This window comes from Epinephelus fuscoguttatus, linkage group LG2, assembly GCF_011397635.1.
Source record: "Epinephelus fuscoguttatus linkage group LG2, E.fuscoguttatus.final_Chr_v1".
NCBI lineage: Eukaryota > Metazoa > Chordata > Actinopteri > Perciformes > Serranidae > Epinephelus > Epinephelus fuscoguttatus.
Window position 1 is genome coordinate 17,007,405 of NC_064753.1, and position 15,377 is coordinate 17,022,781.

The 15,377-nt window shown below is 39.3% G+C and overlaps 1 protein-coding gene across 1 annotated transcript; it reads left to right on the top strand.

Moving 5' to 3' along the window:
• The first annotated feature begins 1,390 nt into the window (after positions 1-1,390).
• On the top strand, positions 1,391-3,399 carry LOC125878678 (UDP-glucuronosyltransferase 2C1-like). The gene is made up of 2 exons (XM_049560064.1): positions 1,391-1,641; positions 1,809-3,399. Exon 2 carries the CDS (start codon positions 1,816-1,818, stop codon positions 3,397-3,399), a length of 1,584 nt encoding a protein of 527 aa, XP_049416021.1. The 5' UTR covers positions 1,391-1,641; positions 1,809-1,815.
• Positions 3,400-15,377: the final 11,978 nt, after the last annotated feature.

A 15,377-nucleotide genomic window follows, 5' to 3' on the forward strand; every position in this document is an offset into this window, starting at 1 on the left:
ATGTACCCCCAAGTATGTGGCAGCTCGCCACCCAGACACACACACACACACACACACACACACACACACAGGATAGATAGGAGAAGACCTTCATTTGCATTTTACATACTGCCCTATTTCTGCATATCCCCTATGTACCCTATGTTTGAAAAGATGACCACTTTATCTGTGGAGCATAATTCAAATAAAAGTGATGGTTTAATTTTGCGTTTCTGTAATTCTAACTTCATAAATGTGATACAGAGCGAGAACAGGGACCAGAGAACAGTATCACATATTCCTTCTACTCTAATAAAAGATGTGATTTCTCCTTCTGTGTACATTAAAAAGACCACACAGTTACATGAAAACACACATGCGCCACACACATCAGGCACTCCTCCTTAGGGATGCACATGGTTTAATAGTTTTACTCTGCTTGACTGTGCGTGGAAAGGGGAGGTGGACTTTCTTGCCCAGACTTGAGTGTCCCTGGCAGCCCTTCCTCTCAGCTAAGGACAAATCCCGCATTCTTTGCAGGGACTGTAATACGATCCTTAGCAACAGATCAGCGCAGAGGTCCTGAGTGTTCAGGATGTTTTTAGCCTACTGTAGCTTAGTGCTGAACTGAATCTAAAGTGAAAAATAGGTCTTATAACAACTCAGTATCTGTCTCATTGTGGTAGGTGATGCATGCAGATACCTTGTGTAATATAGTTTAGAGAAATGTATCAAAGGGTCTTGGGCATGCAACACAACAATCAACACCTCCAAGCACCAGGAAGACACTCTGTGCCCCAGCAGCTGAGCAGCTAAGGCTTTGGGTGAGCCTGCAGTGCCTCTGCATGGCCATGTCTTCACATTACAGCTACAAAAAAAAAACAACAGAAAGGCACCACCAGCGTGAACATATTGGTGGTTGTCATGATGAAATCTCTGACGTTCCAGTTCCAGTTCCTGCTACACTTAATAAAGAGACTATAAATAAAGATGATAAACAAAAATAAGCACGGATAAAGGAATGAATTCATATTTTTTTGTCTTTTTATTTAAACCAAACAGACGAATAAAAGTAGAAGAGACCTAGAAGAGTCCAGCAAAAAGTGAGGGCTCCTAAAGTGAATGTAACAGATTAACATTAGGATGCCCTTCATCTGTTTCTCGGCCCTATAAATTTGATTTGTTTTCCCATCTTGTCCCAACCTGTCTCCTTTTTTTGTAATAGGTAAACGATTTTGCATGAAAATGACAATGGTGAAAAAATCTTTGCTTTTTTCCCCAAGGGATCAAAGGCTTTACATCTTACTGGTGATTTTGTATGAGTGTACCTTTGAACATCTTCCTCTAAGAAGAGCATGTTATTGACTATAAATATAAAACACTGAAGGCGCCTGTGGTGTGCTATTTAGAATAAAGAAAACAATCAGAACAGAATTCACACAAGGAGGTACAAGTAAGGAGCTGTAACACATTTCTGCCCACAGCTTTAACAAAGAGACCACATTGTTGTCCATTCCTGAAGAAAAGCCCAATGAAAAGATTACCCATAATCCACTTATGTAAGCCTTCCTGGAATTTGTAGCTACACATTCAGCGGTACCTTTGCTGTTTCACACCAACATCTACGCACATGCATGCCTGCAGTTACTTCGTGTGAAACAGGTATGTTACAGATCAGTCTTGAATGTTATTTAATATCACTGAATTTGCCTTTGTTAAGGGGAAACTGATGTAAAACTGACTTAATTTCAGTGTAAATTTTATGTCATTAAAACTGAGTTTTCTTTCCCTGAGCAATTAACAATGTTGTCTCATATTTTTCCTTACAGGTTAAAGATGACCCCTGGAGGAAATGCTGCTTTTCTTCGCTTATTATCTATCGTGTTGTTGTCGTGGAGAATCTGTCATGGAGGGAAGATTTTGATCGTTCCTTTGGAGGGAAGCCACTGGGTGAACATGGACATCATGATCAAAGCTCTCCACTCTCGAGGACACTCTGTCGATGTGGTACGGACCGATAAAAGCTGGTACATCAAGGATGACTCTCCGCACTACAAAACAATCACAATTCCTGTCACTGAAGCCTTCAATCATGACTTCATTAACCCAATCCTGAAAAAAATCATTGTCATAGAGAGAGGAGAGAGCTCAGTTTTGAGCTTTGCAAGTTTACAGGCTGAGATGTTTAGTGCCATGTTTAACATGCATAGAATAATGTGCAAAATGGCTGCTAACATGTTTGAAGATAAAGATTTAATGAATAGTTTAAAGGAGAGGAAGTATGACCTGGTCCTGACTGACCCAGCATGGGGTGCAGGTATAATGTTGGCTCATGCTCTTAAGCTGCCTCTGGTCTATAATGTGCGGTGGACAACTAGCGGAGAGGGACATATGGCCATTGCACCTTCTCCTTCATCTTATATCCCTGTGACCGGCTCAGGACTGTCAGACAAAATGACTTTCATACAAAGAGTGAAAAATGTAATTTTCTCTGTCATATGGCGAGCTCAGGATGAATTTTTAATCCGCCCACAGTATCAAGCTGTGTGTGATCGGTTCTTTGGCCCAGAAGTCAGATATAGTGACTTATTACAGGGAGCAGACATTTGGCTGATGAGAGTGGACTTTGTGTTTGAGTTCCCTCGTCCCACCATGCCTAACGTCGTCTATATGGGAGGGTTCCAGTGTAAACCTGCAAAACCTCTTCCTGAACACCTGGAGGAGTTCATGCAGAGTTCTGGAGAGCATGGAGTCATCCTGATGTCTCTGGGGACTTTTGTGAGTGAACTTCCTGCTGACCTAACAGACTACATCGCTGCAGCTTTTGCTGAATTACCTCAGAAAGTCATCTGGAGACATAAAGGTGACAGGCCGGCCAGTGTGGGCAACAACACTTTAATAGTAGACTGGATGCCACAGAATGACCTTTTAGGACATCCCAAGATGAAACTCTTTGTGGCTCATGGAGGAACAAATGGCCTTCAAGAAGCTATTTATCACGGAGTCCCAGTTGTGGGTCTACCTGTGTTTTTTGACCAATACGACAACCTGCTGCGTCTTCAAGAGAGAGGAGCTGCTAAGATTCTTACATTATCCATGGTGGACAAAGACAACAACTTTCTGAGGGTCATACAGGAAGTCCTGAATGAGCCCTCCTACACAGTGAACATGCAGAGACTCTCCAGTCTGCACAGAGATCAGCCAATAACACCACTGGAGAATGCCCTCTTCTGGATAGAGTTTGTCATGAGACACAAAGGAGCAGCTCACCTGAGAACTGAGTCCTACAGAATGCCCTGGTACTCCTACCACTCTGTTGATGTGATTCTGTCTTTTGTGGCGATTACTTTTCTCCCACTTGTATTTTTCAGATTTGCATGTCTTGAGAAATGCTTGAAAAGAAAAATAAAAAATGACTAAACTCAGTCCCACTCATTCTACAAAAATGTTATGTGAAATTATATTATATGGGATTTTTTATTAACTAAAAAGAAATGCATATACATACGAGAAAAATACAACCACAAACCAGCTATCCCCGTGTCAACTGGCTAAAGTTCCCTTTGAGGTGAAGCAGGGAAATTATGGTGGGCTGTTGAGCTTTCCATGAAGAACAGGGATTTGTTCCTTCATTTTTCCTTTCTTTTTCCCATGCAGGATAAAGGTTCGCTAACAATCAGGTAACAGGCAGGCTTCATACCAGTGTGACACAATCCAGATTCAGGTTTACATCACAGCAAGCACTTAGAAATACTGAGAAGTTAACTGAGACCTTTGCCATCTGATAGGACGTTTGTTTTCAGTGTTTCACTACACTCTAAAGAAACATTTGCCTTATATTTTCAAGCTGAATGGCAGCCAAAATATAGGATACTTTTTCTTTCAAAGGAAATGCTCTGATGTTGAAGGTAACCTCACATACTCAAGTCCTAACTCCATTCTTTCCATCAGCTCCCTCACTGTATTTCCCACAGATGGCCATTGGGGGGGGCGTGGTCAAAGGGTACAGATGACCCCAGCCCAAGGCCAAGGGGGGAAAAGATCAGTGGTTGACCTTTAAATTTTGGACACAAATTACTTACTGACGATGCAAAGTGCGATCACAAGCTAAACATGTGAGGCGGACTGCAGCCTGATTAGCAAAGTCAGGGGGCCAAATAACCCTTGTCGAAGGAAGAAGGAACATTGCCCATTTTCAAAATGGTGTATTGACATATTTCTGCATACTGGGGTCCCTAAACTGTCTTGGAATTACATAATGTGGGTATAACTGGAAAAGTGAGAGTTGACAGCCATATATTCCTCACACTATTTCAGTTCTGCACACAATTTGACCAATTTATGATTAAAATAGCCCTTGAGATTTAATTAATATGAAGGGAAAAATTGTTCACTCCTGATTTGATCTTATGATTTAATACCTTGCAGTAGTTTCCTCAATTAGTTTTTAATTTGATTTTCTCTAATCATTCACTGGAGGGCTTTTTCTTCTGCACAGGACAAATATGTGATTACCTCTGCTTTTCAAAGTAAGAAAACAAGGTCTTAACAACAAGAAGGCTACAAGCTGATACAAAATACATGTGGAAATATGATTAATTTGGCTATAATAGCAGGAAGAATGAAAATGTATAGGAAAATGTCCCCCCGCCCATATGTCCTAACAGCTGGTCTGCTCATTATGCAGCACAGCTTAAATACAAAGACAGGACCCAGAACTTCTCACAAGCAGCGAGCAGACCTATTCACATATTACACACCATCAACAGGTGACTGACAGCTAATTAAACAAACAAATAATGCAAAACTACAGAAATGTCACAATATTGCAGATAGCAGCAAAAACACAACAGCTTCAGACAAACAGCATACAGCGCAATATATAACTTTAATGACATTAACATGTACACTGCAAGGAGTTAAATACAGACAGACAGATCGATCGATAGATAGATAGATAGTGTATCTGACTCACATTTGTTGCTGAAGTCCTTTAACCCTTCTGTCATGGAGATGAAGTAGACACTGATGTCCAACTGCACTTGCTGCTTTGACAGCCTTTTTATTTGTTTGTTTGTTGACATAGTCTGCTTCCTCTTTGAAAGTCATTTCGTTTGTTTGTTTGTTGACCGTCTTTGTTTCCTCTCTCTGTCTCTGCTACATGTAGCTAGCTTAGCATGTTTGCCGATGTCATTAGCAACACTGGAAAACTAGCTAACATTTCTACTATTTGGAAGCTAACTGCTGTTTCATTTAAAGTAACTTTAGTTGTTAACTTTCTGCTGTTTGTTTTGTGACGAGCTTCACAATATAATGAACAGTTTCTTTACCTGCGACGTGTCCGTCAACAGTGTTGGAGTGTCTTTAAAGAGGGCGCCTTAAATTGTTTGACACTTCACTGTATTTTAATTAACAGATGCAACTTTCACCTGGCGTTGAGTTCAGACAGTGTGTAATATCCCGTTTGACCACTGACACGTGGGGGCGCTGTTTGACTCATTCATCATGAAAGATGGGGAAAGTATAAAAATACCATAAAAGAAAAGTATTAAATCAAAGACAGTTTTACATAGGCCTATTGTGGGACACTACAATTTAATTTAACTATATTTAAAATACTATCTTAACTCCTTAGGAATTCACAACTATTTCTGCACAATAGCTTAGTTGGTGATTTTCAGTTTCATCCAATCAGCCTGCAAAACATCTCAGATCAAGAAGGGCCTACATATCAAACTATGTATAAATGTAGCCTACACTCCTGACTGCATCCTCACTCATATTGTCAGCGAAAAAGAAGAAAAAATACAACTCCGTTTTCCCAAAATAAATATGTCTTTTTTCCTGTTCTATCCAGGTTATTATTATTATATCAAGTTTTTACTGATGCTGCTAAATGAAAATTCATTGTGTGCATGGAAGCACATCATTCACATTTACAGTCTTTCTTCTTCTTCATCATCATCATCTTCTTCTTCTTCTTCTTCTTCTTCTTCTTCTTCTTCAAAGTTGTTCCTCTGCCATTTTAAGTGCTTTGCACTGTGTGGCAGCTATCACCATGAAGTGATGGCTTCAGTTTTTGGGTACCACTTCCTGATGAGTCAGCCTTTGGGACTTGAGGGAGGGAGGGAGAGGGACTGAGGGTGGGAGAAAGGGAGAGGGAGGGTTGGAGGGAGGGAGAAAGAGGGACTAGGGGTTGGGAGGAAAGGAGAGGGAGGGAGCGTCTCTGTACGGGGAGGAGGAATAATCATCTCTGGTCTGGCTGCAGGTTGCTGGCAGAGGCTGTAGGTGTGGAGGTGTAGCAGCAGCTGTCTGCCAGAATCTGCAGGTGGAGGTGGCAGATGCAGGTTGTTGGCAGAGGCTGGAGGTGGAGATTTGGCCACAGCTGTCTACCAGAACTTGCAGGTGGAGGCGGCAACTGCATGTTGCTGGCAGAAGCTGTAGGTGGAGGTGTGGCCACAGCTCTCTGCCAGAACCTGCAGGTGGAGGCACTGGTGCAGGTTATTGGCAGAGGCAGTGGGTGGAGGTTGACAAAGATTTCTGATGGAATACAGTTCTTCAGCATTTGAGTTGGTGGAGCTGGTGGAAGGTTGTAGTTTCAGCATTTGTCTGTAGCTCTTTGCAGGTGGAGACTCGGGCAGCAGACAACGGCTGTAGTATAACAACAGTTTAAACCTGAGCGTGGCTGTGAGAGGCTGTAGGTGTAGGGTGAGCAGGACACTTTAGAGGCGAGAGCTGGAGGTGTGGCCACAGCTGTCTGCAAGAATCTGCAGGTGGAGGCGGCAGCTGCAGGTTGCTGGGAGAGGCTGTTGGGGGAGGTGTGACCACAGCTGTGTGCCAGAATCTGCAGGTGCTGGTGGAGCTGTTTCTATAACTGTCCATCAGAATTTGCAGGTGGAGCATGGGGGAGCAGATGGGAGGTAAAACCTGTTGGTAGAGGGTGGAGGCAGGAGACGGCTACAGCAGGCTGGAGGCAGAGGTTGTATCTGCAGCAGAGTGACAGAGGTGGAGAAAGATTTGCTCTGTTGCAGCACAAAGCTACAATACTTCACTTAAAACTATAATACTTAACTTAAAACTACAAAACTTAACCTTAAAACTACAAAAGTAAAACTTAACTTTAAACTACAAAACTTAACTTAAACTACAAACTATTTACATATTTGAGCTAACATGAGTAATATTCAGTGCTTGAATGCAGCAATGAATGACAGGAATTTCATGGCACAATTTTTGGCAAAAAATTGTGTGTGTGTACAGCTTTTCTGTGCTAAAATATTACCTGGCATCACATTTTCTGTGGTAACCTGAATAAATATTTTCATTTGGGAATACTAACGAGGGTCTTAAATTGTTTATGCAGTGGCCTTCTTCAGGACAGGACACAAAAACATCTATTAAATGACCACAAATCATTAAGTTCACATATCCGCTGGGAATTATACTCTAAGTTCATGTACTTCAGAGTTGTACTCTTGGCTACACTTAAACTCTCAGTATAACTTTGTCTCCCAGCTGGAAGCTGGCTGATATACATTATTTAATGGGTCACATGAAAAGATTAAATGATTTTCATCAGTGAGGCGGCCATTTTGATTGTTTATGTGCAGTTTTGTTATTTTTCAAACCAACAGATGAAGTGATCTGGTACAGTCTTCCATACAATTCATAAATATTAATATAATATACATTTTGATTTCCACGTCAATATATTTGTGTACCATGTGACACCTGGTGTTGGGGGGAGTGTATGAAAGCAGATGAGAGACAAAAAAGTCGGCCAATTTAATTTTAACAGCCATTGAATGTTCAGTATTTAAATGTAAACACCTCTGAATTCATAGCATTGAAATATTTGACTTTGAAAACCATGTATCTGAATTTATTTGCTCTGAGTTCAACTTTTTAGGATTAAAAGGAGAAATTTCTTGATTTTCAATTTCAAAGGCTGAATTTGAATATATTTTCCACTTATGTCTCTTATTTGCGTCTATATGATGATCATGGCTAAGCCTGTTAATAATGTATTAGTGAACTTAAAGTCTCATAGATAAAACACACACACACACAAAAACAAAAACAGTGTTTTTGAAATCTTACAGTTTCCATTATGGAAGTCAGTTGAATGGCTTTCAGTGAGTCTCTGTGAGTCTTTAGTCCTTGTCAGGATGCAGCAAGTCCTCAGGAGAAGCCTTTAGTTTGAAGAAATCGTGGAGTGATAAACTTTTCTGGACTGCTCTCTGTGTTGTCTGTGTTAAAATGATGATCTTGTGTATAAATGATGCACCTGGAGACAAACCATAGCAACCGTGGAATCCTTCACCTCCATTTTGTGCATGTGTGTTGTCACAGTCACATCTCCCCTCTGTGTGTGTGTGTGTGTGTGTGTGCAATCTTCTTCAATAAAATATCTTCACTTTGCTATCAATGTTACCATTATTGTTAAAATAAATATAAATAAACAATACAAAAAACCCCAGAGCTGTCGAATCAGTCACACATAAGAAAAGTCATCAAACTTTACAAACTCTGTAGAAACAGTTCCTCTACAGAAGAGCTATAGATTAGGCATTTCACATTTTTGCGGGAGGCTCTGCAGAGGCTCGCACAACTGTACATAATTCCCTTTTGTCTTCACTTACAACTCACTAGAAATGTGTTTTAAGATAATTAGAAATGTATTATTTATTTTGGAAGGTCATTGTGTGCTGTACAGCAATCATCAGATAAATAAACAGACAGCTCTAATGTTGCAGTGTTTTTATATGCAAAGACTCTGCCCTCTGCCTGTATTATTTTATTTTATTTCCATGCTGCTGTGTTCAGGACATTTCTGGACATATAGCCCCCAGCCAATGAACAGGCTGCAGGTGAGGTCTGAACTTTATATAAATGCAGTGGCCAAACCGTGAGCAGCACATATCCAATACTCTGAGTGGGCAGAAGTTCACTGCAGAGATCAGCCAAAACCTGTTTCCCCCGGGAATATTTTTGCAAGCGCACCATTGCTGTGGCACCGCCCAGAACGACTGTGATTGGTTGAAAGAAATACAAGCAGTCGGAGCGTTTTTTTTCTCCAATCTTAAAGTGAGAGTCGGCTCAGCCAGACCTTTCTTGTCTTGAGAAAGGTCTGGTGAGCGCGACTACATATCCAGTAACCTAACGTTACCCTTACATTGGAGGGGGGGTGGGGTACAAAGGGGGTCAAAGGTCAAAGGGTACAGATGACCCCAGCCCAAGGCAAGGGAGGGCCCATGAAAAGATTTACGTCGGATTTCCACTGGATGCATGTCTGTTGTGGAACGGCAGCGCTGGTTATCCGCTGCGTGCTCCGCCGTCTGTCAATACCAACCGGCTGCGTTTGCTGTGCGGAGCGGTGCAGCTCCACCGGAAGACATCTCAGTGCACTGCCATGATTAATATCTCCTCGTCCATGGTGTTCACGGGGTGAAATGACATCTGAAAACTTCTGACCTGTTGACTTCAGGCCTGCCTCTGCCCATTATGTAGTTCTTAAGGTGTAGTGCAGGGAAATATGATCCGTCGTGAACACTGTGTATTTTATTTTGAAAATTAACCGGATGTTTTATTGTGTTTCTGTGCACGACTTCCTGCTCCGCACGATCTGCTCCGTGCTGAATTGCTGCGTTGTGCTCTGGCGTCCAGCAAAAACAGAAGTCCTGCATATCTGTTGCGGAGGGCTGCCGTGCCGGAGCGGAGACCCAACCAACACGCATCTGGTGGAAATAGGCTTTTAGGCCTACAGTTGGCCTTTAACTTGGATCCACTATAACAACTTACAGAGTAACTTAACTCATAATACAAGAAGAAGAAGAACAAACAAGAAGATGCTACAGTGAAGACACAGGTGTCATATTAAACTAGAGGACCTAAGGCATCCCTTGGTACCAACCATGTTAAGCTATCTTGTCGGAAAGGGGGCCAAATAATGCTCCAAAGTTACACTAAATTTTGTCGAAGGAGAAGGAATACTGCCCTTCTTCAAAATGGTGTTTTTAAATATTTCTGCATACTGGGGTCCCTAAACTGTCTCCTCACACTATTTCAGTTCTGCACACAATTTGACCAATTTATGATTAAAATAGCCCTTAAAATTGAATGAATAAATTAAGAATAAAATTGTTCAAACTCTGATCTTATGACTTAATACCTTGCAGTAGTTTCCTCAGTCAGTGTTTGATTTGATTGTTCTCCAATCTTTCACTGGATGGCATTTTTTTTTTCAGCACAGAACATACATATGACTACTCTGCTTTTCAAAATCGTAATGGCTGGCATGAGAGCATGGTGAGTCATTGTTACAGTCACTGCTGCTGATATAGTGCCTTTCCTATCAGATAAGGTCACTGAACTCTTCAACTGAACTTACATGTGGGGACACTCAGTGGATGCAGGTACTTACTGCAGTATGTAGAGTGTATCCACAGTGCAGTGCCAGAGTGCAAGAGTGAAACATTGAATTTCCCCTCAGGGGGATTAATAAAGTAAATAAACTTAAACTTCAACTTAAGGAAAATGAGTCACCTAACACACATAGGACTTACACATTTAAACAGAAATGTTGTGGAACTAAAAATGTATTGGTATTAGTGCATATACAATGTTAACTATAGCTACAATAAGAAACCAAACCAGGACTATATTAAGCAATTACTTAACTATCATGTTGACATATAGATTTCAACTAGCCTATATACTACACCAACATAACAGTATTATGGCTTTTGGTTTCATTGTGCCACCCCAAGATTGTCAGTGGACCCATCTGGCCACCACTATGAAAACATCACATCACACATGGCTAACTTTAGCATTAGGAAACATTGCAGGGTTTCAGCCACACATGTTTGAACCTCAGTCTGACCCAGACTCAGATGAGGAGTCTGTTGTGAACCAAAATAAGTGACTAGCAGATGCATCAGAACTATAAATGTGGCTAGCATCTTTTATCTGTTTATGTTGCTAGCTTGGCTGTGAAACATACAATTATATCTGCTACGATGTTAAATCGCGTTCACATTGGTCCGATCTAAAAACTGCACACTGTACCATGTTTTCTGTCATAACTTTAACATTGCAAAGGCAAACTCTTGCTGTCTGTACTGACAAGTCTGCCACGACAAACTTTGCACAGATACAAGTCAAGTCAAATATGGTCAAGGTCATTCATTTTAGGGGACATAAACATAAGCAAATCATATTTTTTTGAGTGGAAGATGACTTTAATGTGATTCTATTAGCATACGCTTTACATGACTGGACAATGGAGACAACAAAATGTCTGATTAAATGTGACAAGAGGAAAGATTTGCTTTCTGCACAGTTTAAAACAAAAATTAATCAATGCAATTTACAACACCTGCAGCGTTTATTATTGAAAACAGACCATAGGATATTTCATAAAGCACTGATTGTACAAACTGGCAGGAACACTAACTCTTTAAAATAAATCAAAGGGTAATCTAAGCCTTACTGCAACAAAAATGGATCCATGTAAGAATTTAATGCAGAAAATTCCTATGGAGGTTGTCTTAACTGATAATTCTCTTGAAACTAGAAAAGAGGTTGTACTCAAAAAATGGGAGCAAGATTTTGCTGATTTATTTTCAGGAAATCATATTCCTGCTGATTTTGATGATAACTTTTTTAGACAAGCATGTGAGTTAAAAGATGATCTGGAGAGACATATGAATCAATATGGGCATTCATCAAATATATTTCTGAATTCGGATATTACTCTGGAGGAAGTGAGAACTGCTATAGACCAGGCAAAGTTAAAGAAAGCCGTTGGCGTGGAGGAAATTCCGAATGAAGTATTAAAGTCACCATCACTCCTAAACGTGCTTTTTTGTTTATTTAAATTTTGTTTTAAACATAGTATTGTTCCCTCTAGTTGGTATAAGTCTATTATTAAGCCCATTCCGAAATCAGCTAAAAATGATCCAAGAATACCCCTAAATTACAGGGGAATTAGCCTTCTCAGTACAGTGTATAAATTATATTCTAACATTTTGAATGTTAGGCTAACAAAGTATTTGGAATCTATTGAGTATTTAGTTGATGAGCAGAATGGTTTTAGGAAAAAACGAGCCTGCATTGATCATATTCACTCACTTTCAACTATTGTCAGAACAAGGCTTGCGGAAAATAAATGTACTTTTGTTTGTTTTGTTGATTTTCAAAAGGCTTTTGATTGGGTTCAGAGAGATTTACTTCATTTAAAACTTCTAAACGCAGGGGTGGATGGCAGATTTTATAAAGCATTACAATCATTGTATAGTTGTCCAGTTGCTTGTATAGAAGTAAATAATATACAAACAGATTGGTTTAGTACTCCTTTTGGTGTTAAACAAGGTGATATTCTTTCCCCTACTTTGTTTACCATATATGTTAATGATTTGGCTCTTGAAATCAAAGACTCTAATTTGGGTTTACATCTGGACAATTTAACTGTGGGTATTCTATTGTACGCGGACGATATTGCTCTCCTGGCTGAATCTGAGGATGATTTACAGAAGATGTTACATTTGCTAAAGGTCTGGTGTTGCAGATGGAGGTTATCAATAAATCGAAGCAAAACACAGATAATTCATTTTAGGAAAAAATGTATTTTGAGAAGTCAGAAGATAATAACTTTTGGTTCTGCAACACTGGAATTTACACCTGAATATAAATATTTGGGATTTGTTTTTGATGAATTTATGACTTATGAAGCTGGAACAAAAGTCTTGGCGGATTCAGCTGGGAGAGCTCTAGGATCTGTTGTTAACAAGCTTAAAATATGTAGAGATCTTGGATATTCTACTTATTCACAACTCTACGATGCATGTGTCTCTCCTATATTAAATTATGCTTCAGGGATATGGGGTTTTAAAGACTGTGAAGTGGCAGACTCTATTCAAAACAGAGCTGCACGCTGCTTCTTAGGTGTTCATAAGTTTGCCCCTATTTTGGCTGTTCAGGGTGATTTGGGTTGGATTCCTGGCTCAATAAGACGCAAATGTGAAATGATAAGAATGTGGAATCGTCTGCTCAATATGTCAGATAACAGAGTTAATAAGAAAGTTTTTCTTTGGAGTAAATTGCACAAATCACCATGGGTTAAGGAGATTCATTACATTTTTGGAGAAGCTGATTTACAATATATATTTAGCAATAATTTAACATGCAGCATAGATGCCATCAGAAAAAAGTTACTTGATGGATTTGAGATCAAATGGCTAAATGAGATTTTATTAAAACCAAAATTACGAACGTATATTCAAATTAAACATAACTTTGGCCCTGAATCCTATGTTACTGTAAATCTAACAAGAAGCCAAAGATCTTTAATTGCACAGTTGAGAACAGGAATCCTCCCTCTGAACCTCGAAGTTGGCAGATTTAAAAACCTCCAGGAGGACGATAGATTATGTGAAGTGCGTGATTTGGGAGAAGTTGAGTACGAATCGCATTTTCTTCTGTATTGTCCTTTCTATGATGATCTAAGAACACAGATATTCAGTGATTTATTCGTTCAAAATTTAGAAATGTTCTGGGGGTCTGATGACGATAAAATGGAATGGTTGTTTAATTTTAATGTTTATAAGTTGGCTAATTTTGTTTCTAAAGCATGGAAGAAGCGTCAGGATAGGATATTTGTCTAATATTAATTGTAATTTATGTTTCTACTCTGGTTTCTGGTCTGTTTTTGTTGATTATTGGTGTCTTGTAAGCCTGTTTGGGCTGGGCACTTTGTGCATGACACAATAATAAAAATTCATTCATTCATTCATTCATTGTATGAGGATGTTTTTTTTATCCTCCCCCTATTATATTGCTGTTCACAGCCACTGCACTTTCAGAAAACATCTTCATTTAACCATTCTTACTTTCATAAAGTGTGACATAGACTGAACAACACAGGGGTGCATCAAAGGCAGGTGTTCCAGTTATGCATTTAAGTGAAATTAAAATCAGAGGAGCCCTGGATTCTGTGTTTTTTCTGTCTGAAGGACTTGGCGTACACACATGTTGAATCCAGTCCCGCAGGTGGGTCGACTGTAATTGAGAAGTTCAGAGTTAAAATGACGGGCCCTGTGGTAGATGTTTTTAGGTGCTTGTACATTTATTCTTGGTCTCTTTACATGTCATTACAGAGTTAGCTCTCGTGAGTCAGAGAGCATGCTGGGAAATGCTATTCACATCTCTGCTGCTGTTACAAATGAAGGTGTGGTTTTGCTGCACGGTGCACAGAGCTCACTAACAGAAAAACCTGCTCATCTGAAATGGCAAGACAGCATCATACTGTGTAATGCATTATAAGCTCACTGTTTTATTATTGTCCATGTTGCCGTATTGTTGAGCAGTGTAAGCAAAAAATGGTGCATTTGTACTTCACACATCACACACTGCCAGCTGTACTTTACTATGTATGAGAATATTACACTATAACTGACATTAGACAGGACCTTAAGCACTCAACATTTTTCATTTGGCATACATCATTATCATCATACTCATCACTTTTATCTGCATATTTAAAATCGAAGTCTTTATGACCTTCAATATAAAAGAGAAACTACTGTAACAGCACACAGATGGTTATTATCACTTACCAGCAAAACTGTACATGTGATCGTCAGAGTAAGTGAAGTCCTCACCAACTGCAGCATTCTGATAACTGAAAAAATGCCAATGAACAACAATAATAATAATAAAAAAAAATAAGTCTTAATATTAAGGATTGTAGACACCATAAAACATTTATTCAGACAAAATTCAAGATCATATATTTTTTCAATAACAGACATCAGTTTCTTTTGCAAATGATCATTTCTCGTGTGGTTTCAAATATTACACCTTTATAATATGGCAAAATAAAGCATATTTTACTTGCTACATTCGTAAAAGTGATACTGAAATAAACATTTGTATTAAAATGAATTTATATTCTTACTCTTCTTCCTCCTCGCTGAAAGAGTCTCCTGATAATTAAAAAAAGAAGATGATAAAATGTATAAAAGAGAGAAACAAATGACTTCATTGTTTTCTATTTTTCTCTTTGTACACGTCATGCTAATCAACAATCAACTATAGTAGTTTTATACAGCACTTTTCTCATCAAAGTCATAAAGTGCTTTGACAATGACCACAAGACATGTTGTAATAAAAAATGATTTCAACAAAACAGAAATAGCAAACTATAAGTAGCTCCTGCTCTTCTTCAAGATATCTATCTTTCAGCCCTCAGAAAAACATGTGAAAACAAATATAGAGATGCCCCTAATGTTTTGTACACCCAGAATGAAGCTAGATTATGTTTTCTAAGTCATCTGAGATAATGCCATTACAAACTCCCCAGAGTATGCCTTTACTGTAATTCTATTTTCAACATA